General features: G+C 39.2%; 1 protein-coding gene across 3 annotated transcripts in view; it reads right to left on the minus strand.

Annotated features, from left to right (window-relative positions):
* Nucleotides 1–5,489: 5,489 nt before the first annotated feature.
* LAMA3 (laminin subunit alpha 3) overlaps nucleotides 5,490–27,852 on the minus strand; it is a 111,354-nt gene continuing 88,991 nt past the window's right edge. For all 3 annotated transcript variants that reach the window (XM_042029749.1, XM_042029760.1, XM_042029739.1), the window contains exons 50-76: nucleotides 26,652–26,768; nucleotides 25,977–26,128; nucleotides 24,496–24,637; nucleotides 23,801–23,900; nucleotides 23,302–23,418; nucleotides 23,039–23,218; nucleotides 21,075–21,217; nucleotides 19,856–20,029; nucleotides 18,564–18,715; nucleotides 18,303–18,465; nucleotides 17,693–17,826; nucleotides 17,054–17,201; nucleotides 16,090–16,209; nucleotides 15,042–15,166; nucleotides 14,601–14,721; nucleotides 13,322–13,462; nucleotides 12,466–12,596; nucleotides 11,478–11,612; nucleotides 9,727–9,871; nucleotides 9,273–9,424; nucleotides 8,691–8,880; nucleotides 8,258–8,398; nucleotides 7,291–7,450; nucleotides 7,029–7,156; nucleotides 6,817–6,910; nucleotides 6,352–6,471; nucleotides 5,490–6,184 (exon numbers count right to left, since the gene is read on the minus strand). In XM_042029749.1, coding sequence (XP_041885683.1) covers nucleotides 6,039–6,184; nucleotides 6,352–6,471; nucleotides 6,817–6,910; nucleotides 7,029–7,156; nucleotides 7,291–7,450; nucleotides 8,258–8,398; nucleotides 8,691–8,880; nucleotides 9,273–9,424; nucleotides 9,727–9,871; nucleotides 11,478–11,612; nucleotides 12,466–12,596; nucleotides 13,322–13,462; nucleotides 14,601–14,721; nucleotides 15,042–15,166; nucleotides 16,090–16,209; nucleotides 17,054–17,201; nucleotides 17,693–17,826; nucleotides 18,303–18,465; nucleotides 18,564–18,715; nucleotides 19,856–20,029; nucleotides 21,075–21,217; nucleotides 23,039–23,218; nucleotides 23,302–23,418; nucleotides 23,801–23,900; nucleotides 24,496–24,637; nucleotides 25,977–26,128; nucleotides 26,652–26,768 — 3,771 coding nt within the window. In that variant the 3' untranslated portion in view covers nucleotides 5,490–6,038. The remainder of the gene's footprint in view (nucleotides 6,185–6,351; nucleotides 6,472–6,816; nucleotides 6,911–7,028; nucleotides 7,157–7,290; nucleotides 7,451–8,257; nucleotides 8,399–8,690; nucleotides 8,881–9,272; nucleotides 9,425–9,726; nucleotides 9,872–11,477; nucleotides 11,613–12,465; nucleotides 12,597–13,321; nucleotides 13,463–14,600; nucleotides 14,722–15,041; nucleotides 15,167–16,089; nucleotides 16,210–17,053; nucleotides 17,202–17,692; nucleotides 17,827–18,302; nucleotides 18,466–18,563; nucleotides 18,716–19,855; nucleotides 20,030–21,074; nucleotides 21,218–23,038; nucleotides 23,219–23,301; nucleotides 23,419–23,800; nucleotides 23,901–24,495; nucleotides 24,638–25,976; nucleotides 26,129–26,651; nucleotides 26,769–27,852) is intronic.

A 27,852-nucleotide genomic window follows, 5' to 3' on the forward strand; every position in this document is an offset into this window, starting at 1 on the left:
TACATAACAAACAGATTTAATCTGCAGTAACAATTCTCTATAAACCTTAGAATATCTTAGAATACATTTTTTATAAACATTATGTGAGATTTACTGCATGTTCTAGTAAGGCATATGAACCAAAGGCCTGTGAACTGGTTCAATCTTTCCACTAAGTCACTGAACTTTGGATCATGCCTATGTGGTTTCCTGGAGAATTGCTCAGAGTGTTTTTAGCTTCTTTACTGCTTAGGTTACTGTCTCTGGAGACATGTCATTACCTTAGAATTAAATGAGTACAGAAAAGGGGAAGTTAGAACTTTATTACTGATCTGACACTTTGTTCTCAGGTAAATTTTGTTAGTTGAAGCCCTTGACTTTGCCAGAGGAATCAGTACCTGGGCATATTACTGGCTCTCCAGGTCTGTAGTATCACGACAGTAATTCTGACCAGGAAGTAATCAGGATCTAGAATTAAGATTTATGGTAGGTGCTGTTACCCAACCATGTAACTCCTCTATTAAGTCATACCTCATGCTGATAGATTTTGGCTTATTAGGCTAATAACACCTTGTAAGTAAAACTGTGTCAGCAAGAGCTGGCTGGACACAGTCATTTATTTCTCTATCCTTTAAAACGTTTTTCTTCGTTATGTCTTCAGGCATCAAAAAACAGATCGGAACAATTCTTTCTGGATGGAAATTCTAACAGTTGCCTTCCATATTGCCTCAGTTTTGGCCAGGACAGAGTTAATTTTTTGCAGTAGCTGAGGGAGCATGGCTGAAGGAGCAAGGCAGGAGGTTATTCCATACCACCTCATGTCATTGCCAGGAGCAGGGGTAAGGGACTCTGTGCGGTCTGTGGGGAAGGACAGGGCTTCTGGTTGAAAAAACCATAGCAACATTGTCTGCCATGGTTCATTGGCTCGGGGGTCCCTGGTGAGCATCTTTGCATGTGAATCATCCTCTCTTTGTACACTTTCATTATTAATATTGTTGCTGTTACTTTTAGTTTTCTTATCTCATTGCTGTTTCCAGTAAATTGTTCTTTTCTCAGCCTGTGAGCTTCACCTTTTGTGCCCCAATTCTCAATTTCCCCCACTAGACTGGGAAGGGGCAGGGGAAAGGAAGAGCAGCCAAGTGTCAGTGTGGTTTGGCAGAGTCCCAGTGGGTGCACTGAACTGTGAAGTACCATTCTCAAACCATGATACATGTTATTTTATAAATTACTGACATACCTATGAATGTAATTATTCATTCTTACCAGTGCATAGTCCTCCTATGACAGAAATCTTAGACATAGGCTCCCACACAATGGAGAAATCTGTTGTTGCTCTCAATTTAAAAAGAACTGAACAGAAACAAAAGACCATGATGCCATCTTTCTTTTTGTTCTGTGTGATAATGAAGCAGTGCTCCATCTTTCTCAACGAGTGAGTGACACCTTAACAAAGAAACTGTTCCTCATGGAACATTTCACGTGTGCTTCACATTTGGAACAACCTGTAGGAAACACAGTAACTGGGTGAGATGTAAAGTAACGATAGGAGTGTGTTTAAAAAAGATCTTGTGCTATCAGCTGCAAAGGAGGAGACACAGTACAATATGAACCACAGGTCATAGTTTGGTTTCATTGCTACAGAGGATCCCCTAAACTGACAGACAGAACATAAAAACTCATTGGTTATTTTGCTTGCAATTCTTTATGCTTTAGAGGGTGCTTCATTGCAGCTCAGGCAATGACCAGCCTCTTGCAACTTTGTCTGGGCCAGCTGCACAAAGGATGTTTATGTTTCTGCCTCGCAGCCTTAATGCCTCCAGTGAAGCTATAATACTGTATTATGGCACCATCCCCTTTAACATCCCTTTTGCCAGGGATGTCCATTTAATGTATTTTTAGAAAATGCAGAGAGATTTACAGAAGGTTGTGTCTTAAACTTCCTTACATCATTACAGAAAGATGCAGGAGGTTTTTGGTTTTTTTAAATGAGAAAACCACAAAGAGAATGGTAAGAAGCAAAAAGCATGGCAAGAGTCCATTATAAAACCATAATGTATTGACAGTGTTTTCACTAAGACTGCATTTTCCAGGCTATTTTATGAAGGGCAGATGTTGCTTTCAGGGCTCTGGGGATGGACAACCGGGTGTGTTGCAACCTTCCTAGAGAAAGCATCCCACCAGGGAAAGGCTTCTCCAGAGGCTTTAGCAACTTCCCTGAGCGACAGGGGATTTCAGCAAGTGTAGCAACTTCTCAGCTACAAGTGATTCCAGCTCTTGTGATTCCGTTCTTTGTGAAATCACCCAAGGTCAACTTGGGGACAGAGAGACGGGAGCCTCGTTTGGCAGCTCCACACAGGTAGCCTTTATTGTCCAGCACCCTCTGTGAAGGGAAGGCCAGGGGTGAGAGATCCCTATGGTCAGGGGTCGGAGGAGAAGTTATATGGGGAAGACAAGGGGTGGGGTAGAAACAATTAGCCAACGGGGTACAAGCTATTACCATATAGAAACAAGGCATGTTGGGAGTGGCTCTTTTTGTCACCATGACCAAGGAAAGTTGCTTATCTCTGGGGTGCGTCTTTTTGGCCTCAGGCCTCTCTCCTCCAAGGGAGTGCAGAGGGTTCCTGTGCCAAGGGCTCACAGTCCTCCACAGGCAGAAAGGAAGGACATGGGAGAAAATACCCCAAATAATAATAATAAGTATGTATATATATATATACACACATAAAATACCCACAGAGGACTTACGAAGAGGCAAAGAGAATGGAAAGCTAAAATGAATTGGCTCATAAGTGACTCAAAGAAGTGGTTACAAAACCAAAGTTAGGTTGCCCAATTCATGTTGCTGTGTAAAAGGTCAACGGCTCTGTTTTAAATGAAAGCTCCACAGTAACAAAAGCACAGGCCCTTAAGCTCAGGTACATAAAGACTGTTAAAGTTTTAATTGCAGACTTTTGTTGCTAACAACTTAAGTTACAGTCATTTATAGGCAGTGAAAAGGCAGTATGTTTTCCTTTTTTATATATACATGTGCATTTTTTTCCCTACAATGAATATCTATTATCTTCTAGAGTGCCCTGTGATCTATTTCATTTTATTTGCTCTCAGTTCTCAGTGTCAGGCTTTCTGTCTTTCAGCTGCCAATAATCTGGCTGCGGTTTGTAGTTATTATAAATGGAAACTCACAGGCCTTGGTGTCATCCACCTCAGATAACATGATCCTATTAAATCTAATCCAAATTAACTGGATGAGAACCCTTCGCCCTTGATACTTATATGGACAAGAGAGAGATTTCACGCTAACACCACCAATGTGGTTTAGTCTAGAGTGGAAATCTTCTGCTCTCTTTCTATAATTGATTTGGGATTCAGAAGAACTGCAAGATGCTGTTAAAGAGTGTGGGGTTTTTAGCCATGCACTCTCAGGGTACTGAACATGGTATTTGAGTAGCATGACTATAGAGTAACATGTTACAGGGAAAGCCTCTCCTGTGTATTTTATTCTAACATGGAAATTGCTAGTTTTGGGGGCACACCTGAAATGCTACAGCCAAAAGAGGCAAACAATTCATGGAAGTTATTGTCAAATGGCAACACTGATGAGGAAAGCCTTGGAATTACAACAATTAAAAAATTGCATGACACAGTGTCCATGTGGACTTCTTCAGTAGTAAAAATTCTTCATCGATTGAAATGGGACAACTTCTTCCCTCATGTAAAGATCATCTGCTGGACTTGATGATACTTGAGGGTTCCTTCTGACTCAAAGTATGTTTTGATTCTGTGAAAAAGCTTTTTACTAAGTTTTCCTCAGCCTGATATAGATTTACTTATGTGAAAGTACAGCACCTGAAACTCTAGTTGGCTTTTATTCATTGTCCCAACAATGTATGACAGCCTGACTCAGTGGAAGCAATACAATTGAAAAAAATTGGCGGGGGGGGGAGGGTGTAAAAAAACAACCACAAAGAACCTTAAAACCAAAGAGACTCCTATTTTTTTGTTATGCAAAAGTAGTATTGTATTGGAATTCATACTTACTGATCAATATATCCTACATTTACTCAAGTCTTTATACATTTTTAATTTCTTTTTGTCAGCATTAAAGCTACTTCTGATAAAATAAAATCAAATGGAAGGGAATTGAAATCCAGGACTGGCTCCAGGTTGTGATGCAAAAAATCTTTGCCATGTTCTTTTTTTTGTTTTACTGAGGGGAATAAGAGAAAAAGGCTTTTTTTGTGATTTGGGAAAATCTGCTCCACAGAGCCATCTGATCAGCATGAGATAGGGAATGTTACTAGAGAATTGCATGATAAAATATAACTGTTCTTCATTTCTCTTTCTGGAAACTTTTAGTGTCAACTCGGGCCAGTAAATCAATTGAGTATTTCCACAGTTTTGGTCACCTGAGTATTTGAGCAGGGAGCTTCTATAAGTAGAAAGGATTCAGTTGCTGCTATCACAGAAGATGATTTCTGAACCCATCACCTCCAGCCTGATGGGTGTTTCTGTCCCATGTGGCAGGTTGCTGTACAGGAGAGTATGTCTCTGCAGAGCATCTCCAGAGAGAGGTCTCTGCCATTACATGTCAATTCTCTGCTCCCTCTGAGGCCTCAACCCAGCATGCATCCCATTCCCACCAAAACTGGCTTTACACTTCAGAAACCTCTGCACAGAAACAGAAATGCCTGTAAAAAGTTGCCATAAAAGAGAAAGCAACACAAGACTTGGTGTGAACGGCTTTCTGACACTTTTGCCACCCTGCAAAGGGCCTGTAAAGCTGCAAAAATTTGACAAGGGATTAATGACCAAAGCCATAAGGGCTATTGATCTGGCATCTGCTTCTATTAGTCCGGCTTGCACATCATTTCAAACACGCTGCTGTACATTGAGAAGGCAGCAGTGGAGCATTAGGAGTGAAGGAGAATTTATCTGCATGCCTCCCTAAATCGAGGACCAACCTTAGAAAATGTTTTCATTTTGCAAAAGAGGGCTGGCATCAGGGCGTTGGGGAAAAAAATTATCAAAATGCTGATTTTGAAAGACAGTGGAAAAGGAAGCCATGTCAAGTCTATTCAGTCCAGCCCTCTACTCAGAAGAATAAAGCAAACTGGGTTCCCTGCCCTCCACTGTGGGTCACAATCAGGTACAAAATAAGGATTTGAATGTTGAAGAAAACAGTTTTTCTGGGTTAGTCCTGTAATTCGTGCTCCATAATTGTACCAGATGAGCTGCTATTCTTGATAAAACTTTTCTTCATTTCATTAGAAAAATAATTGCCTATGGAGGAGACTCTCTGGCTCTGAAGATTGCAAAAGAATGACTCTGTTTTTCAGATTTTTAGATAACCGAATTGTGATGAGCAGAGATGATGGATATCTGCTTATTCAGGCAAATCAGCATCTTCAAACCAACAGAAGAAATATTTGGACAAAGCAAGCAGGATTTAGCAGCTTCTAAAAAGCTCATTAAAAACCTACCAGGTTAAAACAACCAAACAGGAAAATGAATGGTTTTAGGAACACACCGCTTTTATTTGGTCCCACAATTCCTAACTTCGTAACAAACCCCCAGAGTTTCACTCCTTAAAGTGCTTCAAACTCCATTTATATTATTATTATTACATTAACATCAATGTACACTTTATAAACAATAATCCAAAGAGATTTATATTTTTATAAAATTCTTTATATTAATGGATCAAATTTGCTCTTATGATGACCAACATTAAGGCAAATTTCCAAAATTAAGACACTGGAGTTACTCAAGTCTCTGCTGTTGTGGGTGAGAGCAGAATTTGGCCCCATAGGGTATAAGCAATTATATTTTCTGCATATATCTCAAAAGGCACAACAGATTACCCTGGAAATCAGTAACATTTAAAAGGGAGTTTATCAAAGCAAATACTTTTTGTTTGCTTTGGCACAGTCCACATCCAGAGGATGCATTTGCTCACCGGCTGTTCAGAACAAGCAGCCTGATGCTGACCAGCAAAGGGGAATCCACACAGTTCTTCAGCAGACACAGCCCACATGTGCACAATGACTGTAACAGCAGAGTTACTTCTCTGGGCACCTGTGCAAATTCACTCCACCATGAACCTCTGAAATTCTCCTGGTGGAGACATGTTTGTCATTGATGGTAATATTCCGAAGACAGCCAAAAAATGGGTCTTTAACTGGAAGCCACGAGATGTCCAAATTTGCTATTAAAAAAAAAAGGTGGGAAGACCAAGTTAATAAGAATTATTTCAAAGAACATTAATTATTGCAAGGCTTTCAAAAAGGGGGAATGATATAGGACTACATGAATGGATGGGACCTTTGTTTTGGAAAGGAAAAAACATGAAAAAATAATAAGCAATAATATTACCTGGAATTTTGCCAAAGTAGAGTGGCTGATACACACTTCTAGGAGGAGAGGATTGAAGTTCAGTGGTATAGTTACTCTGTGTGCCCACCTCTAGCTGCACAGTGTTCTTCTTCTGAGAGACTGCAAAGAAGCAGGTAAATGAGAACTCTTTCTCAACCCTATTAAAGAATCAGCTAGGTATGGCACTGTTTTTAAATAGCATCTTTCTTGAAATTTAAGGCATAGAAAAAACAGATTTTATTTTAATTCAGAGTCAGACTGACAAACCTAGGTCGTCTGGGGCTTAACAGAGCCCACCAAAAAAAATCTTACGTAAAGCCTTTAATTTACCCAAGACACTTACCTTGTCTAAAGAGTATTCTCAGACTAAACAGAAGTAAAATGATTCAGTAAAAATTTGGAGCTGCAGTGCTCTGTGCCCACCATCCCTTCAAAGCTTCAAAAGAAATGGTATGTGCAACATACCTGCAATGGTATGCCACTGTCCATCAGACAGAGGTTTTTTAGGTGTGACTGATGTCTGGAATTCTCCAGCACCACTATTTCCAGCAGCAACGACCTGCAAAGGAGTTATCTGTTAAGCTACTGTGACAAAGAACAGGAGCAACAGAGGAAGGTCAGAATTCCCCCTGCTGAATGAGGGCAATACAGCTGGAATGGAAACAGACTGTGCCCACCTTTCCTCCTCTCATGTAAATAGTCAAGTAGTTGTCTTGCTTGCTTCCGGCATGGAGGAGTACACCGGTTGAACTCCTTGGTCGAATGGTAAATACAATCCTAAAATCCAATCCCATCAGCAAATTACCTGTGGAGGATTAAACAGTGGGGAGAGGAATGATCATAGGAGGAGATAATTGGAAAACCATGTAAAAACAAATGACCCATACGCATACACACTTCAGACGTAATTCCATTTACCATAATCTCTACACTGCTTACCAATGGGGATATATCCTCCTTCATTAAAGAAGTAAATCCCTGTGTCCATGGGAACATCCGGACATGGAAGTATGCCATTTTTTTGTTGAGGTGCATTCATGACTTTTCCATTCATCTTAAAATTCCTCAGGCAACCCTTGAAACTCTTCATTGGTATATTCTGAAAGCATTATTTCGAAACACAAATTCTAAAGCATTATGGCTTCTTTTATTTTTAGTAATAATACTAAACATCAGTTCTTTTGGACTCTTGGACTATAGAAACACAACTGGCACTAAAGGCACCTAAAACCATCTTTGATACATTGAAAAAATACTCCAAAATTCTACGAAAGTGCTTGAAACACGGTAATAGTTGATTCTGAGTTAACATGACTCCTGCCTGTAGAACAGATGCTTCCCAATGATGTGTCAAAAATACAATGCAAGAAGAATTGTGAAATCCCAAGCATCCCTTCCCTTCCTAAGTCTGTGTATTTAAATCTGATTTTATAAAATGCCCTAGATCATTAATTGTCCCATTTTTTAAATGGAAACGACATGTATTTCAGATTGAAATCCAGTTCTACATCCATAATTCCTTAATGAGAATTATTCTTTTTCTTCTCTACTGATTATTGCTTAATCCACTGAGGTAAATGTTCTGCAGAAAGATGGTATTTCTGGAATTAAAAATGTGACTTTGGTCTTCCCTATTTTTAAGGAATAAAAATGAAAACAGTACGTGGTTGTCATCAGTGTCTCAGCAACATATTGAAAATATGGGTCCAGATGAAGGCTGTGTGAACAGGTGAGGAAAAAGATCTGTAATGAACCACTGCAAACACCAGTCACAGATGCTGCTCACGCAGTGCTTGGAAATCCCCCCCAAAGCTTTTCAGCGTGGAAATCCTGCATATTAAAGACTTTCCCATGTAAATTAGTGCAGCATGGGGAGTGTGTGTGGGTGGATGTGCCAATTATTTACCTGTTTTTTCAGTGATGGCAGCCCTCCCACGTAGATTGGTGGCTTAATGCTGATGGCAGAATTTGTTGCCAATCTTCTGTGCTGGGCCCTTAGACCATCAACAACAAGGCGGGCGTTCTTCCCATCTGTGCTGAAGACCACCTTTCCAGGAGGCAAACATAAGAGAATAAAAAACCCAAAGGCCAATGAAAGCCACTGGAGATTTTCTTTGTCTTTAAACTAGACACCATATTGTTGAAATATTTAAACTGAAAATAACATTCTGAGACCTTCAGTCTCAACAAGGTCTCTCAGAGACCTGTAACCACGTGAACTTTCAGGCATAGGAATTAATTTCTGATGACCAAAACTGAGTTTCTACTCTCTTAAAAATGCAGTGGGCTGTGCCTGCTGAATGCTAGTTATGCTTTCACTGTGGTTCCATACTACTTACAGTGTGCCATTGCCCATCATTGTATTTAATACTGGTTTTGACTTTGATTTGTTTTTCTCCAGAGCCAAGTGAAAAGACAAAACGTCCTTTTGAAATGTGGAGAGCCATGTAAGAGTCCTCAGAGCTTTCTTCCATGAAAACTATTAATCCTCTTGATGATCGAGTCCGTACATCTACAGAAAAATGTAACCTGTAGTGGAAAGTAAGCATATTCAAGTATAGGTCTATTTTGTTAGTTGTTGTATCTTTTCTGTTCTCCAGTGAAACTCCATTTGTGAAATGCAGAATAGCATTTTGGTGGAAACATGGAGTACACTGCATGTCTGAATGTGAATGAAACTTGACACATTCAGGATAAGGAACTGGCATCAACATGTACCATAATTGTCCACCACATCCCATTCAATCTACTCAGTTTAGGTAAATGTTTGCACAGAAAAAAAAATACCTGAGCCTTTAAAACCACCTTTTGTTACGGCCCAAGACATAAGCAAGAAGAAAATCCTTACACTCAGCACCCAAAGAGTCAAGCAGCTTTGACAATTCAAGTATTAGGAGGAGAACAGAGAACGTTTTTATTACCTGTCTGTAGATAACAATGGAGAAAACATGTAGGACATGAAACTGTTGGGGATGCTTCCAAGGAGATATGCTTCACTACTATCATGAAACTGAGCTGGCAGAGTATGGTTTTGCACATTAGCAGCTTTCAAATAATCAAGGTATTTTTCATTCTGTAAACGCATGATGGAATTGAAACATTTACTATATATGCACATAAATAGAAACATTTTAATCAACACATTTAACAGTTCCCACCCAAGGCAGTCCACAGCCTTCCCTAAATGACAGAAAAGCTGTTGTCACTCTAGACAGGTGTGGCCTTAGCATGAAACTCCAGCAGAGAGAGAACTTGCTTCAGATGTGAGATGTAAGGAAAGAAAGAACATCTGAATCTCAGTTCCAGAAATGATGGCTGTGCAGACACAGCCTGGGCATCAATATGGAGCAAAGATGACAGCAACAATAAGCATACCTTGAGCATCTTAAGCCTGAGAGGATTTTTAAATTCCTGCAGCAGCATTGGTTCAAGGTTTTTGTATTCCTGGCAAGCTCCAAGGGATACACCACTCTTGCCAGTATTATCAACAAGATTTTGAACCCCGGGGAGCTGACCTGCCCTGTAGTGATGAAAGCAGTTAAGTGCTGTGACTCAGCATTCCTTTTCTTTAGTGTAATCTACAACAAACATATTATAAAACTGTGTTCTGCACAAAATATATTTCCCAGTGACACAATGTTAAAGTACCAATTTTTATTTTTCAATGAAAAATGTACATTCAATGCTGTAAATCATATTTTCCCTGGTTCTGCTCATTTCTTTTTGGCTATAGAAAAACTTTGATGTTTTGTTCTCATCTTTTCTAAACAAAGTGATTTTTGACAAAAGCTATTTAAAAAACACAAACATATATGGCCCTTGAAAAAAGAGGAAAAAAAATGACAGCAGCCTTGATTGAATAAGATTTCTGAATCAGACTACAAAACTTTGTTAATTATACATAACCAGTTTCAAATCAAGAAAATATGGCACCATCATGTTCTGCTTCACTCTCTCCTTAAATAAGACGTTCTAATGAGTTTTATCAAGGGGCAAAGCCCATCACATCTCATATGTAGCTCTAGTATTACAACCAAATTATCAGAAAGACGGTCAAAGCCAATTTACCATGTATATAAAGAATAATACTAAGTAATACTATAATTTTCTAAGTTGTACAAAGCATCTCTAATCAGTAAATTACAAAAAACTTTACAGCTACAAAAAAGCAACAAAGCTCTTTGCTTGTGGCTTTTTATGAGAAGAGTGGTAGAGTTGGGAGTAGAACCTGAACTTCTTTAATGCTGGTAATTCTCCATTCACTCCATCAGACCAGCTACAGTATTAATTCTTCATCTCTTTTTGCACAAAAACTTTCCAAATTTGTTTTCTGATGTGACATTTAATATATAGGTTACTTCATTGTCTTGTAGTGCTTTCAATGAACACATAATTTGAGCACTTGGTAGGTGTCCCTGCCCATTGCAGAGGGGTAAAACTAGAGGATCTTTAAAGGTGCCTCCCAGCCCAACCCATTCTGTGGTTGTATGACAATCAAATCAAAAGACACTATTTTTTGAAAACTCTACACATGTGTAAAGACTCAACAAAATTAGCTAACACAAAGGGACGTGACTTACGACTCATGGAATGCTTTTCTTCTAGAAACATATTTATGCATATTTTTTCTCCTAAATTTTGCCTGTAAGGTGTCTCTAATAATCAGACAAACACATGAATAAGGAGACAGCCTAAATCATGCAGATGATTTGTACACATATGCTCTCACTTGTTTCTGTAACTGTTTTGGTTCTGTCAGTAGCTCTGCTCCTTTCATTACCTGGTTCCCTGGGGAGCTATAACAATACAATCTAGCAAATCTTTTTGGATACCTTGTTGGGACATATCCAATTCACTCTGCAGACTTCATTCTTTGGCTAACACACTACTAAACAGGTATGATTCAGACTAAAATTCCTTTACATCTGAACAGCAGATTTAATTATAATTGGATTCCATGTATAATATACCTGAATGAAAGAGTATTTGAGGGCAACAAAGTTATGCATTCCTGGAGGCTTCACATACATAGGAAAAAAGCATTTTAGCAAGAAGTCATTTTAATATGATTAAAGAAGGAGAACAGGCCAAAATGTATGAAACATGATCCTTTCTACACCAAATACCTTTTAATAAAGATGTTTGAGATGCAACCTTCAAAATTATCTCCACCAAATTTTATAGGTCTGTTTGATTCCTGTGCGCTTGATGTCCTGGGAGAGTCAACTGCTTTTGACTCATCATCAACCATCAGAGTTACTCTGAAACAAAGTGAATAAAAATAAGCATGATATATAAAGAAATAGTTAGGAAACAAAATGAAACATATATATATAAAAGAACCATTTGACAGATGTGTTTTCTTGTTACATTGTGATTATGCTAGAGCTTCATTAGCTTACTTCTGGGACTTTTTCAGTATGTGCTTATTGACTGCTGTGAAATCGCTCTGCTTTTCCATATTAGACAATGAGCAAGAGTTGAAGCTCTTACTTCAGTACTACAGTGAAATCCTGATGCAACTGAAATTAATGAAAAAGCTGTTATTGCCAACTATGGGATAGGATTTAATTCTTTGTGTCAAAATGGTACAGACAGTATTGAGTTATAATCACCCAAAGTTATAGCCAACCGTTCAAAACTTTCCAGTTCAATTAACATTTATGTCCCTTCATGCATGCCACAGCAACCAGTATGATTTAGGAGCTTTTCAGTAAATTGTCTCTTCTAATATCTCATATCTGCATAACAGATCATTATTGACGAAACAGTCACAGTATTTGCTTATTCCCTGGTCCTTTAACCACCTGTATTACAGGGACACACATGAAGGTTATGGGAAGGGGAAGAACTCCAAAGACTCCAAAGCTCCAGCTAGACAAGCAGTCAAAACTCACACAACCTGTAAAAGAAATGCATAGTAGGGTACAGCTGAAACATCACAGGTACCAGCATGTGCATTCATAGACCAAATGTCCTTTCCCTTCATTATTTCGCCATCCTCTGCTAGAAGAGATTATTTCTAGCTATTTATCCAAAGAATGAGTCCCACAAAATTTGAATTTTCTTTCTCCAACCGCAACATATAAGAACCAGAAGAAGAACTGGACTCACCTGTTGTCTGTTTTTATTACTGTCACATAATGCACTGACCCATCTTCATATTTCTTTTCCAGTTTGATTTCCTTATCTCGCATCTTTGCAGTTACAGAGCCAGGACTCAGAAAGATGGAAAGAACATCAGGCTGTAAAAGAACCCCACCAAATGATCAGCTAAATAAATGCAAGAGCCGTTAGTTCTTGCTACTGCCATTAATGCAGTTCTCAGTGGCCTCCAGTAGGCAACGAATTTTCTTAGACTAGTACTGCATTTCTCAGTCATCTAGTACCAGATGTTATATGAAGTTCTGCATGATTAGCATAGCTTCTGTTTCAAAATACCTCTGAAGAGCAAACATTTATTTAAAATATTTGTTTATTTTTCCCAGAAACGAAGGAGTCAGTTCTCCACTTCCCAAATGCCTGGTGTGCACTCACTTCTTAGCTCCTCCAGCCAGCCAGAATGGGGTTCTACTTAAACTTCCCTGCTTTCTGAGGGATCATAGCCAAAACCAATCCCTGTCCTCTGCCTATTTGGACATGGTAACATTTCTGTGTGGGCAGAAAGCCATTTCTTCTTGAGAAAATTTCCAGCCAATTAGGCAACATATTGGGATGGTGGTGTCAGGTGTGTGAGCTATTCTGCACAAAGCTCTAGTTCAAAGCTCAGTTACTCATCAAACTACTTGCTGGCCATGTGAAGAAATTGCCAGAATGCATTTCTCTGGCCTATGACATGCAAGATGCCATGCTCAAAAGGCATTTCTTGCCTTCAAATACAGGAATTTACATGAGACTTATGACACAAGCTGACATGACTGATTCAAAGATAAAACCTATCACATATGCTAAAGCAGAATGTGTTTCATACCTGTAGATTGTAATTTAAGAGTGTTCCAGTTGAAGCTGTGGTCTGAAAGCCAAAGCCAACTTGGAAATCCTTGGGAAATGGGAAATCTGCTGCACTCAGGCTCAGTGTTCCCTCCTTGGAGAAAGCTGCAGATCTGACAAGCTGAAAGAGAGAAAATAATGATTTCAGTGATCTTCCTTTTAATCAGAAGAAACGCCAATATGAGACAACGGCTGCCCCACTCAACATAATTGTGATCAGCTCCAGTCAAAACCAAGCACAAAGCAAACCTCAAAAACCATTATTTCAGTACAGAACAGACTGCCAGAGTTAGTTTCACCAGCATTAACTATGATATGAGAAACTCTAAAAAGGGAGAGGAGACTTGCTGAGAACAATCAGCTGTTCATCTCTAGCTACTCTGGCTTTGAAAGTTTTCACATTTGGGGACACAAAACTGAGTAGCTGGAGGAACAGTTTGTAACTAGGAAGCCATGCAGATGAGCTACATAACTGAAACTATGTGACTCATAGGACACCTTTTAATACATGAGAAGTTGTACAGATACAGAGAACGAAGACTAGATCCTCTGCAAAGATTGTCCGTGAAGAAAATGCTCTGTGAAAAGTTTAGATGCCACAAGTGAAAGAAAATAAGCACAGACTTTCAGTGCAAAGGGCAAATGAGTAAAAAGGGCAAATGAGATCATGCACCATTAAGTAGCAGTAAGTAGAAGCAGAAGGAGGATAGTTTTCATCTCTCCACGCAGCACTGGTTAAGCCAGCACTGAAATGTCACATTGTCCCGTTTTAAAAAGAATGTGGCAAAACTCAAGGATGCACAGAAAATAACTACGAAACAATCAGATGAGTGGAGCCTTAGAATGAGAGACTTCAATGGAAGTAGCCTGTTAAGATATTTCAAGAAAAAAGGCTGAGAGGTCATTTAATTAGGAAGTGTAAACACCTTGGCAAGAGGAAAGACACAGTGCAATATTAAGTATTCCAGCCTAGTCAATAACAGCAACTGGAAGCCAACAAGCTTATATGGTAAATATGAATACTTAATTGTAAACAGTATTAAATAAGAGGGTGGACTATGTGCTGTAACAAGCTATCACAGTGGGGGTGATGTCTCTTTTATTTCTGTATCTTCATACCCAATGCAGGTTCTTTTACTGCCATCATATGTTAACCAAATATAATTTTTGACCTAAGCAAAACATAATGGCCCAGGATTTACAGACAAACCAGAGTCTGTGAACTCCAGCAGAAGCTTTTGAGGAAATTAATTAGTTACCTTCCAGTCATCTGAACATTTCTTGCTGACACCAAAAGTCTTATCAAAAACAACAGATGCAGTGATTGGGGTTTTCACGTTCTTCATGCAGCCCCGGAATGGAGGTGTGGATATATTAAAGCTGGTTCCAGGGAGGGGAAGGAAAAAGAGTTCAGTAGCCTGGCATTTCAAAGCACACACCACTATAGTAACAAGAGATTGAGAGCAATCTTTCTTGTGTACACATACCTCGTGCTGATCAAACCCAATCTTTAGGATGCACCCCAACAAAGATCTCACCGTTAGCCAAAAATCACAGATTACGATCATGTATTATACACTCGATTTTTTATGTCACACTAGATAGTCGAAACAGAGCGTGAAAGAAATTGTGTAAGGAAAGAGTTTAGATGGAGTTTCCCTACAAACCTAAAATATTACAGTCTTTTTATAGTTACTCACCGTTCCCGTAGAAAAGATGGAACTCCACCTAGGTAGTACTCAGTGAAACTGAAGACACGTATGTTGGCTTTAATACCAGGACTGACATACACAACTCTGTTTTTTCGGTCAAGCACCAAAGTAATCTGAAATACACGAATAATGAGAATCATTTCACTTGGAAGAAACAAAGTCATTCCGCTGATTAAAAGTACCCCCAGAGCAGGACACAGTGGTTTTTTCCCCCCTCCTCTTGTTTACTAGTGACTTAAATCAAGGATAACTGCGATAGTTCTAAGGTACTTTGCAAACTTTGGGAATTTAGTCAAAGCCAAATACCTAAGGAAAATGTTCAACTATCCAAATACAAGGTGAGGTTTTATTTTCATCTGAAAGATTGCCCTAAAGACACGCCTCAGCTAAGATTCAGATATTGTCTTGTATTTGCAGCTGAAGATTCAGAAGCTGCTGCCTGACACAAAAACTAAGTCAGTCAGCTGGCTGACGGTAACTTGACCCAGTAGAGCATAAAGATTCCTTGCAGCAGACCCTGCAGCTTACACTATTTAGTTGGAAATATATTAAGGGGAAAAGGGAGAACTAACCAACAAGGAAATCAAAGGTTTTTAACAATATATTTACGATTTCGCTCTGGTACTGCTACAAAAGAGCTGGACTGAAGCTAAGGAGACAAGCCAACAACAAAGACTGCTGAAGAGTTATCTCTATAAAGATCAGCCCACCCTGAAAAAATAAACCCTTAGGTGGTGAAAACACTAATCTAAGTATGAAACTAATGCAAATAATTGCAATGTACACAGCTATCTTTATGTAAAGCACTGCTCTGACCAAGTTTTTTCCTTCGGTGGTTTCACTGTTAAAAAAACTGAACTATTCACATTAAAGCAGGACAAGAGAAAGATTAATTTTCACATGTCCAAACTAATCCCCAGTGACTTGATTTCCTCACACAAAAGGAAAACTCCACAACTAAACTTTACAACAGGACAGTTTCAGTTAATGTGTATTTTTACAAATAATGATCCCTTGATTCTTTAAAATTACATACTTGTTGATATGTTCCATCATTTACAATTTTTTTGGCTTCTACTTCTTTTGGAGTTTCAGAGTCAAGTTTGTATCTAAAAACTGTACGACCATTTTTAATGAGCACACTGATGAACTGATCCTGAAATAAAAAAAAACACCACCACAATTAAACTGCCACAATTTCAGATATATATTGCACTTTCATATGAATAATTTTAATGAAGCTATCTAGTTGCTTCAAGAAAGCTTTTCAGGGAAATGATAACACAAGGCAGACTAAAACTTTTATTAATCCATCATAATTACTTTAAACTATTATAAACAGATCTGCTATCAGCTCCAGGTATTCTCCAAATCTCTAAAGGACTTTGTGTCATTTCAAATGTTTACTGACTTTTTACAGCATTGAAAAATTATCCAGAGTATGTCCCAGTGATTGCAAATACATCTACAAGATTACTAGGTAAGTAGCAGCACTGTGGTTTTGAGCATCTTTACAGGTAAAAGTCATCATGTCCCTTCCTATATTCTTTCTTACTCTGTTTCCACACATATCTAGATTTGGGAAGAGTGCACTTCCAATTTTGGAGGATTTCAATATTCCAGCATTGATTTGATTCCAATGGCATTTCTCCTTTCCTGCCCCCAGTTCTTAATTCTCTGCATGGCCTAATGGAGGAGCTTCTTAGAATGATTTTCACTCAGCCCTGACAAAGTAAGTATTCACCAACCATTGTAGAATCATAGACTATCTCAAGCTGGAGGGACCTGTAAGTCCAACTCCCTGTTTCTTGCACAACTACCCAAGACTAAACCATATGACATTACACATACAGCAGAATCTACTAATTTTCCACACAGATGAAATAACACTTCTGAGACATTTCCTTACAGTTATTACTAAATCTAACATGTTCTTTAATAAGCAAGATTTTTAAGATGTTCTTCAACCACAAAACAGACAGAAGCATTCCACACATTACCCCATTTGCTGCAAAAAACACGATGCCTTCATCTGCAGTCGTCTCAATTGTCTGCTCATACCGTTCTTGTTCAGCACTTCCTTGTCTCACTGTGATACTGGCATAACCAGTGCCCTCGAAATATCTTTGGTCAGTCTCTTCTTTATACCTGCAATAATTCAATGTCACAGGTGTGAATATATGAGAGCAAGAACTTCTACCACATGTACTTATTGCCATTATAATTTTTAAAAAGATGAAGTTAAACCATTTGGTATAGGGCCAAATTCTGATCTAACCCAAGCAGAGAGAAAGCCTTCTACTGGCTTCTATCAGACTCATATATGGTCTTTAGAGAGGAAATCATTAATGACAGACGTTTTTAAACTTATTGTAATATTTACTTTATAAAGTAGCTGAACACATTAGTCCACAAATTGTGTCTGGATTTTATAACACTTAAATTTAAACAGATTGAGATTGCCATAAACGTGAATCATGTCATTACTGAGGATTTTCTCTAAGAAATGTAATAATGACCAAAAGTTAGAAAAAAATCACCAGTTTAGCTACAGTGGTTATTCTTCTGGATGTGAAAAGGCAAGAATTCATAATGATAAAATCACAGAACTGTGAAACACTTCTGTGTTCATATCATACCTTCTGCAGGGTTGCACTTCAGTGGTGTTGAGATTAAAAGTCCTCTTGAAGTTGTAAAGGCTGACAATACGCTCATTTAGGCTGTGTAACTCAATGCAGCCTTCATAATGAGGATAGTTGAGATTATGTGGAGGCTGAAAAACAGTGTTATTAAAACCATTTCATCAAAATTAGCTAACAAAATTTTACATTGTTATCTGCTAAGACTTACTGCAAACATTATTAAGACAGAATATGACATTCTAAATATATAAAAAAGATATTATATGCTTGTATATAATATCCAAACTGTCGGATACCACCCTAGGTGTACTGCAGCACAATTTAAAAGAGTCACATGGATTGGGAACAGTATGTAGCAGGGCTGAACAGGTTTCATGCTTTCCTCGGCAAGTGAAGTATCAGCATGCTCCCTTCTCTGAGCTCTAGCATTCTACAAGCCAGGCAGATTCTGTAGGAAGTAGCATCTCCTTGCATCCCATCTATTCCTACTGACATAGATAAACTTTTACACATGTTTTTGAAAGACCGCTAGTTGCAATCTTTACTCATAAGAAAAATGGGATTATTAACACCAAATCTTTTTAAAACACTAAGAAGCTCTTTGTACCCTAAAATCTGTTGGGTATCCTCCAACGTAAAAGACAACACTGCTGGGATCAAGATTTAGGAGCATGTCACTGTCTCCACTGCTTGCACTCCTAGGGTTTTCATAACCTGGAGAAACTGAGGTTGCGGCTTTGACGTACTTCAGCTTTGCATACTGGTAAATCCTAAAACCAAAACAGACAGGCAGAATATCACATCACACTAATAAAAGATGTTATTAGCAGGTTTTTGAGAAGACTCTTGTGCACCGTGGATCTTATACCTTTCAAACGTAACTTGATCCATAACAGCTTCCTCAGTTTTGCTTTCAGTCAGCAATGACTGCACTCTTATTTCTCCATCGCCATCTCCCAGGTTATAGACACAAGTAAGGTAACCCTCTTTCACAGCCATACCAATGTAGTCCTTGGAGGTCTAAAAGTAGCAAAGCAAATAATAATTAATAAATCTTTAATTTTAATGAAGGTAAAATACCACAGTTACTTCCTCAGAGACATCAACATGCTGTGCATGAGTCATAAGAAATCCACGCACCTAATGATGAGAATTAAGTTTGTAAGTTCTGGGAAGAAAAAATTGTAATCCTATATGTTGCACTGATTCAATTAATATAGTTATAAACTAATTGAAAAGTCATGTGTGGCTTTTTATTTTTGTAAAAATAGTATCTAAAATATTTTTGTCACTTGTAACATCTCCCAGCTAAAGCAATGAAAACATGACACCTTTACTCAGAATCAGACTCAACATCTGTGAAATAAAAAAGATGTTCACAACACTCAGTGATGGACAATGGTTCCTACTGAGGTTGACTGGAAGAAGTCATTTTCCCCAAAAAATCACATTTTATTTCTTCAAGATACTGTATTTCAGAAGTAATGATTAAAATGCTTTCAATGGATGTCCCGGCTAGTTATTCAGGGGTAAAAATATAAAATCCAGTGTAGAACAAATACCTCTTAACAGCTTTCTGTGTAGGCATGAGACTCACTACAGATACAGCAGCTGTCAAATAACAAGACTGGGAACCACATGCAGGAAATTTTTAAATTGTTTGATGGTGATTGAGCAAACCTGAATGCACAAGCAGGTCTGCATTATTCTGCATATTCAGAAAACAAAAAAATGAAGAGCTGAGGGGCTGAATTTTAAAACTGAAATGATTGCTTTTTTTTTTTTTTTAACCAACAGAGAAACTCAGAGTGACTTACATTGTGAAAAGAGTCAAAGCTCTAAGGCAGGAGTTGGGCTGAGTTTGTGCTGACTGCTGCAGAAACTGACAGTTCTGATAAGACTGTGTGATGGTACCCATGACAAAGAAGTAACTTCCAAAGGAGCAAAATAGCAAAGCATCAAAGGCCAAGGCTCAGCCACTTATTAGTTACTTTGCCAGGGAAGGAATGAACAAAACACTTTTACCACCACTTAAAGGCAATTGTAAACAAATAGGCCAACAGTAGCTACAAACTTCAGTCAGAACAGGTCACTTCCCATCCTTTTCTCAAAACATGGTGTCTAGTCTAAAAATCAGATTAAATATCAAAATATACCTACGTCTTTATCACCCAGGTACAGGACAAACCTATTTTCCCCCTGTTGGATGTCGGATCTTTGCTGAGGTCTTTGGATAAACAAGGAAAGTGAAGTATAGCCTTTCAGATCTTCAAGGTTGCTCGGAGGTCGAACCTCTACACCAGAGCTGCCATTGAACCTCATAGGAATAGAAACCTGTGAAGAAAACCAAAGTTCAGCATGTTACAATTAACTATTGCTACTGCTCCTATTTCACTGGTGTGTTTAATTGCAAAGTAACCTGTTACACATCCTAGTCATGTTTCAGCCATCAGTTACCACAGATTTGGACTCTGATCCTACCAAACAAAATAATTAGGAAGCAGACTGGATAACACAGTAGTCTGTATTATCAATACTTAACGCAGCACTTTTTTATTCCAGACATCTATTAATCAACTGTGCCTCTGTCAAGTATCTACTATCTTCAATACACGGACAGGGAAGGATGTGCCCTGCAGCTCTAAAGAGCAAGTCTGTGAATTATTTAGATGTCTACAAACACATCCTGATGCCTCACTTAGCTGGACTTGACTGTCTGCTGGGAATTACAACACACCTCTGATATTATAAAGACATGTCCTATTACAGCTAAATACACTATGATCACTGACTCCTCTTATTCTCTGTAACTCTAGGCTATTTGTGGTGATCTCAGGGATGCTTCTTAGGGACCTGACACCACACTATCACCAGCCACTACAGCAGTTGCTTAAATGAGAAAGGGCAGTCTAATAAGGTGCTAGTAGTCAGCTTCTAACACCTTGGAGCAGCTGGAGTAATGAGAGCACAGGGCTGCGCAACTTTTTTGGCAGTATCAGCTTTCAATTGGCCGTGCATGGGTGGAGAGCCCTGTCTCTAAGCTGCAGAGCCAACTCTGTCCCTGCTGCCAAAGCCAGCACAATGTACCTTGGACGGCAAGAGGCTGCTGAACAAATAAGTATTACAGAGATGCCCTGGGAAAAAAAACTAATGGGAGAAAGATGTAGCAGGATGCTACTGCATCCTGTCATTTTTATGTACTAATTATTATGCTTCCCATCATCACAGTTACTTCAATTGCTGGGCAGTGCCACTGAATTAAATTTATGCCTGGTCTTTCACACACATTTAAATAAAATGATTTAGAAAGAGAGAGAGGAACGAAAGTACTGTTGTGTATCCAAACAGGTCAAGCATGATTGCAATGCTCAGGACAGACCTTATTTGCAGCATCTCTTGCCTGCTGAATCAGCTCTCTTATGCGATTGATGTTCTCAGAGATGTTGCTTATTGGCATCAGCTGTTGGTTGATACTTTTGATCTTGTTGAACAGATCTGGAAGCTGGTTTGTCAAATTGTTTACTGCAATGAAAGAAAAATCATTGATGTTAAAAAGGAGGAGGAAGGCAAGATGCAGAAATACGGTATCGCTACACAATTATCAGGAAAGCAGAGGGCAGGGTAATGACAGAACAGTTTTGACTGGTCCTACAATATTAGGGAGCTCTCACTAAAAGTAGCAGTTTATACAGAGGTTATTGTACTCTTGGAATTTGTGGCCAAAGGTATTTGCAGAAGCAATCAGAATCAGTACTTCCAAAAATGTTTTAGATAAAGGCCCAGAAAAAAATATTAAGTAGAACAGCAGTGTGGTCTCTAACATTATTATTCAGTGGCTGTGGATGCTAGGGGAGAATGAGGATAAAGTACAGAAGACAGGATTCAGGCTTATGTGCACTGCCTGAGTAGCATCTCCTGCTGCCACCATCAGAGAATGAATACTGGGGTAGGCAGGCTGCTGGCCTGAGTAGGGCACGAATTATACTCCTGTGTCAAGGCTGCTAGTCAGAACTATTTAGTAGTGAGTCTTACATTATCTGGCCAGGTTTATTTCAGGAGAAAAGAAAATATGATGAGAATCTCAACTTTCATTATAACAGGAAACAATTCCTCATCTCCTGTGACTGCAAAAAGCCAAAGCCAAAACAAAAACACCACACCCTGAATGTATTTGCAGACTTCATCCCTATGATGCAGAAGGCAAATAAAATGAAATCCAGACCTTTTGTTCTTCTAAATATGACTTATAAACCAGTCTCATAACTTCAAGGATGATTTATAGCCCTGCAATACCATCCAGGACTAGCTCTTGTATTTATATTATTTAAAATGTTTTCCTCTTACTTGACTTTATCAGATAAAACTGCTGAAAAGATGTAAAATGAAGTTGTTTGTGAATGTGATTGTCCCTTATTTTGTATTCAGCACAGACTCTGTGCAATCCTTTTCACTTCATTTCAGCTAACAGACATGTAGCCTAAGGTAATTGTCTAGGGCCCTTCTCTAGCCAATGTAGTAGAAAATCACATAATCACAGAGCAGCTGAAGTTGGAAGGAACCTCTGGAGGTCATAACGTCCAATCCCCATGTTCAAGCAGGGCCATCTAGAGCCAGAATTGTGTCTAGGCAGCTTCTGAATATTCCCAAGGACGGAGACTACACAACCCCTCTGGGCAGCCTTTGCCAGTGCTCAGTCACCCTCACAGTAAAATAAGTGTTTTGTCATGTTCAGAGGGAACCTCCTGTGTTTCAGCCTTTTACCCCAAGGGCACATTGCTGGCTCATCTTCACCTTGGTGCCCACCAGGACCCCTAGGTCCTTTTCTACAAAGTTTTTTTCCACCTTGGCCACCCACTCAGCCTATACTGGTTCATGGATTTATTTCTCCTCAGGTGCAGGACTTCTCCTTGTTGGACTTCATGAGGTTCCAGGCAGTCTATTTCCACAGCCTGTTGAGGTTTGTCTGGATGGCAGCACGACCCTCTGGTGTATCAGCCACTCCTCCCAGTTCAGTGTCAGGAGCAAACGTGCTGAGGGCACACTCTGCCTCATCATCCAGATCATTAATGAAGATGTTAAATGGGATTGGACCCTGTACAGAACCCTAGGGCACCCTGCTTGCCACTGGCCTCCAAGTCTTTAGAGACCAGCCACGGCACCAGCTTTTAACACATGCCACAGAATGGCCTGAGTCACTTTATTGCATGTAGAAAGGGACAGGCACAGCAGAAAGGAAGCTCACAATACTAACTTTATGGTACGTGCCTGACTTTTGAATGACTAAAGCTTCTGCTGCAAAACTGGCCATGGTCACCTAACAGTGATTTGAAGCACCTGCAATACCTGAATTGTTTGCCTCTGTCAGTGCTTTATTGAAGCTGGAACTCTGTGTGCTTCCATAGTTACTCTTAATTTTTTCCACTTCTGCTTTAATTGGGGCCAGTTCACCCAACACACTATCCGTGACAGAGCTGGCATTTTCTGCCATGTTCCTTGCACTGGTGATGATGCTGTCAATGTCACCTGAAACACAGAGAAATGAACGTGCAGATTCTTACAGTAACAGATGCAAGAGGCAGGCCAGAAGGGATCACTAAGTAACAAACCTCTGTTTATCCCCTTGAGATTGTTTTGAGCAGAGAGAAGATCAGTTTGCAGTGTATTCTTCTTTCTATCAGCAACATCAAGTCTTTGCTTTAGGTCCTTGAGGTTTGGACCAAGAGCTGCAAAACAGTGAAAGCCCCATGTGAATTTTAAACAAAAATATCAACTTTCTGTTGGACAGGCGATGTTGCAGCACTTGTCTACACTCTTACACAGCTCATGCTGCCACTGAGCATTGAGTCCACTGCAAAACAAGTACAAGGCAAAGGATTTGCTGGACAGGAGTACTGCAAAGGCATAGAGCATAGCAGAAGCAGGAAATCTACTTTCTCGCCTTTCTGCCATTGGAAATAACCATCACAAAATGTCCCACTGTAATGGAACTAGCTTCTTTTCATTAAACAAGTGCTGCAGGGCTTTGCTGAGATGTGACAATTTATGGTTCAATGAAAGCTTCTCATGCTGTGTCAACATTTCTAGTACCACTTTCTTTCTTAGTACCTTGCAATGTCCTTTTAGTCTCCTGTGCTTGATCCCTGAGTGTACTGCTCTCAGTTTTTAACCTTGCAGCTTTTCCTGATAGGTCTTCTCTCTTCACAGTCTGATAATAGAAGCACAGTACTGTAAGACTGCTGATAATTACATTAAAATTTTAAGAGTAAAAAAGAGAGCCCAATCCAATTTAAAGAACGCCCAACTCTACACAGGCAGAGATCTCATGTGAAGAACATCACCTTTAGTAACAACTATCAAGGGTAATTTAAGCATACTACAACCTTGGTCTTTAGCAAACTTCAGATGGATTTTAGGGCATTAGGAGGAAATTACTAGAATACACCTGTTAGATGTTATAACTCTGCTGAAGAGCTTGTGGGTGTTAGTAGTGCAGAGTAAAAGAGTAAAATCACCTGCAGTGATTACCAGGGTTGCCTTGTACAATCTCTTTATTTTGCACTGAAAGCAACAGTCAATATTCATACGGGCAGTCCCAAAAGAAAGGCAGTAATTGGCCTGGTTAGTGCCAAGCCAAGACTAATTCATCAACATGCAGAATAGCAACTCATATAAAGGTCCCAGAAAAATAAAGCATGTCAAGACACACAGGTGTTTGATTTTGGGGCCACTGCGATAGTTAAAGAAAATAAAAATCCGGTTGTAACAACTTTACCATCATCTGGCCACTTCCTGACACTTACCGATAAAGCTGAGTCAGCTGCTTTCCCAGCTTTGTTGGCTGCCTCCTCTGCTGCCTTGATGGCACCAATGATATTGTCATAGACAGTAGAAGCTTCCACAGCACAGCCTACCAGCTCATCCTTCCTGGCACTGTTCTTTATCCTGTGGGAAACAGGGAGAAAAATGCAGCCTTCTTCCAAGGCTGCGAGACGTATTCCGAACAGATCTGAACTCACTATTTTCTAAGTAGCACCAATACAGAAGATGTTTTTCAATTAGATCTGTAACTTCATGCTGCAAAAATAGCAAACTTGGAGGCAGACCCAACATGGAAAGACTCTTCAGATGACAGGATAAGTTTAGGCGTGTGGAAAAGCTGTGGTACTCCAAAGCAGCCTTTAAATGATTAAGATAGAAAGAATTCACCAAAGCACGTGGTCAACAATAAGGCACCTCAATCACAGCCCTCCAAATACAATTCAGTTAAGAGGAATTCAGAGAACTGTAGGTTTCACATCATCTCTGGCTGCTCCAGCACCCTGATGAATCACAAGATGGAGCAACTACAAGACCTTTTGTGTTTTCCCCAAGAACCAGCACAGCAGCTCTGGAATCAGAAACAGACAAAATCTTTTCTATCCACTCCCTGTGAACTATTCAATTGTCTAGTATGAGCTGCCTTGTATTTGTGAGAACAGTGCCTTCTTAACTGAAAAAAATCACACTGAAAACTAACAAAAAAAGTAATAAAAATATGGGGTTTTAATCAAGAATTTTCCAGCCAAGTTAGGTATTTTGGAATTAACTTTTTGAGACTTTCTAGTTGGTTTAATGACAAAAAGCAAACAATATGCACAGGCAAAAATAAATCAGGATTTCACCTTTTTTTTTTCCATTTTGTTCTGATGTACCACAGAAGGCTTCCAAAACCTCTCTCATAATTCAGTGTAAAGTACAAATAATGGAGAGAGAAACACTTGATTCCTAACAAGTTTATAATATTTTTGCCTTTCTCGAAGATTCCTTGAAGGACGAGAAAACTAAAGGAGGTCTTTTCCTCCATACTGCTAAGCAGGTGTGCCTAAAGACTGCCAGGACAGCATTTATTCCAATTATTTTCCTCAATTCTTTGATATCATAAAAGCATCCTTGAGTACGAGTACCTGAAATAACTCTACCAAAAAAATATGCTAAACATCCTCCCACTCTGTACATGAGGATTTTCTCTTGTTAGTAAGATGTTAATGAAGTGTTAGTACCGTACTATGAAATGGTAATACGGGAGTTCACGCTTCTGGGAGTAAAAAACCAGGAAAAATATGGGAAGATCTGGTTTTTGGAGAAAAAGAAAACTTCTGTACATTGTGAAGAAGCAGAAAGAAACCAACTTAATTTCTCTAGCTTTGCGAGTGGTTATAAAAGCACGTGAAGTTACAGACAGACCATTACAACCACAGATGCTCTGTACAAAAATTACTCATTTACAGAAATGGCAACATACTCTTCCAGTTGCTTTGCCAAATCTTGCAAAGATCTGGCGTGTTCCTCGGCCCTCACCACCAGTGGTTCTTTGCTTGCTGAGGAGAGATTTGCCACTTTTTCATTCATATCCTTCCTTGCACCATCCAGCTGAGCAGCCAGGCTTTCATATTCCTACAGTTTTAAAAGGATATAATTTTATTTTTATTTGTACATATTTGATTTTGCCCATGTCTACTTCAGTGTTACACATACCTTGCACCTGAGGAGATCAAAGGGAAAAACATTCCCTTCCAACTTATTCTGCAGGTTACCGGAAACAAGTGGCAGTCATTACATTGTGCTTCCAGACCCATTACATAAAAGCTGAGTCAGGTCAAAGACCCTTCTAGCCTAGTATCTTGCCTCTGATGGTGGCTAAAAGCAATTAGCCAGAAAGAAATACAAAAATAGCACAATTGCTTATGGTACTTCTCACAGATGTTCTCCCAAATTCTGGTATCTGCAGCTCAGTGTCTTCCTCAGACACATCGCAACCCTCAAACAAGCTTCTCTTACACAAAACCTGTGCAGGAAGGCTCCTTTTGCATCCAGGATGGGCCATGAGATCCTTTCTTTCTTGACTGGCTCAGATAAGCCTCATCTCCAACAAGATATTGGGGTTTTTAACCCTCTCTTAAGGTGGTTAACTTTTTACCTCTTTGCTCTCTTGCAATAATCCAAGTAGACTCTTGGCTTCTGTCAGGGAAGATCGGGCAGAGCTCAGAATATTCAAGACACCATTCTGTTCCACATTTATCTCCTCAATCCGTTTCTGAGGAAAAATGAAAAGTTGAACAACATGTGATTGAGTTAAGAAAAGGGGCAGGAAAAACCTTATCTTGAAACCAAAATTTAAAAAAAAAAACAAAACAAAACAACAAACCCAAACCTAATCTAGCTGGCAGTAGGATCTACCAAAGGTACAGTCACATTTTTTTTTTTAAAATACGGACATGAGTGTGCTAAACCAGTGATGCATTCCAGCAAAACCACAATTAAAAGAATGTGTTCTGCAGCACTTATTCCTTGTACTATTTTACCAGCTCTAAAAATCAAACACTGCTCAGTAATAACAGCTGGTCCTTGTCCTGATGAGACCTCAGAATCTGTTCCGTAGAACATTAATCCCAAATAATTTAACAGTATTGCACACATTTTTGCTCCTATCTTTCATGGTTGTTAAAGCTAAATACTTTAAAGAATTTACTATGAAAATTACATCAGCATCAGGAATTTGGTCTAGAAAAGGAAACAAAAACACTAGTGGCAGCTGAAGAGAAGTGGTAAGAAGAGCACTTTTCTGCTCTCATCCTTCCTTCCCTGCTCTCATCAGAGCTGTGTCTGTGTCATGCTGTTCTGGTCACACAAAGAGGCCATAAGCAGCAGTACACTACTGTGGATACAAAAATGCTGCTAGCAAGGATTTTCTTGCTATTTTCTAAGTCCGTGAGAGACTTTTCTCTCTCACAGAAGAGGTAGCAGAGTTCTGTAAACAACTAAACACCTGCAGCCTTGAGAAGTCTTCTTTATGATATAGTAGAAAAATATTTTGACAATGGATGTTTTAGGATTTTAGCCAATCACCCCCAAGGGGTGGCTGATCCTTGTCCAATTAGACTATGAAGAAAAAAGTCTATAAAAGAGTTTGTAAAATAAGTAAATAAATCAACCTTGCTGCACAATTCCTGCCTGCTGGATCTTCTCTCCTCCTCCCTACAGCTGAGGGACACAGTAATATACCTTAGGGCATTATTTTTTGTAATACACTACATTTATACCTGTCCATACACATAGCAGAAGATGGAAAGAGATCCTGAAGAAAGTCTAAAGAATTAGGGCTGCTTGGCTTTGTGAGG

The sequence above is a fragment of the Corvus kubaryi genome, unplaced genomic scaffold (assembly GCF_017639235.1).
Source record: "Corvus kubaryi isolate FWS band 111438036 unplaced genomic scaffold, C.kubaryi_AGA036_p1.0 132, whole genome shotgun sequence".
Lineage (NCBI taxonomy): Eukaryota > Metazoa > Chordata > Aves > Passeriformes > Corvidae > Corvus > Corvus kubaryi.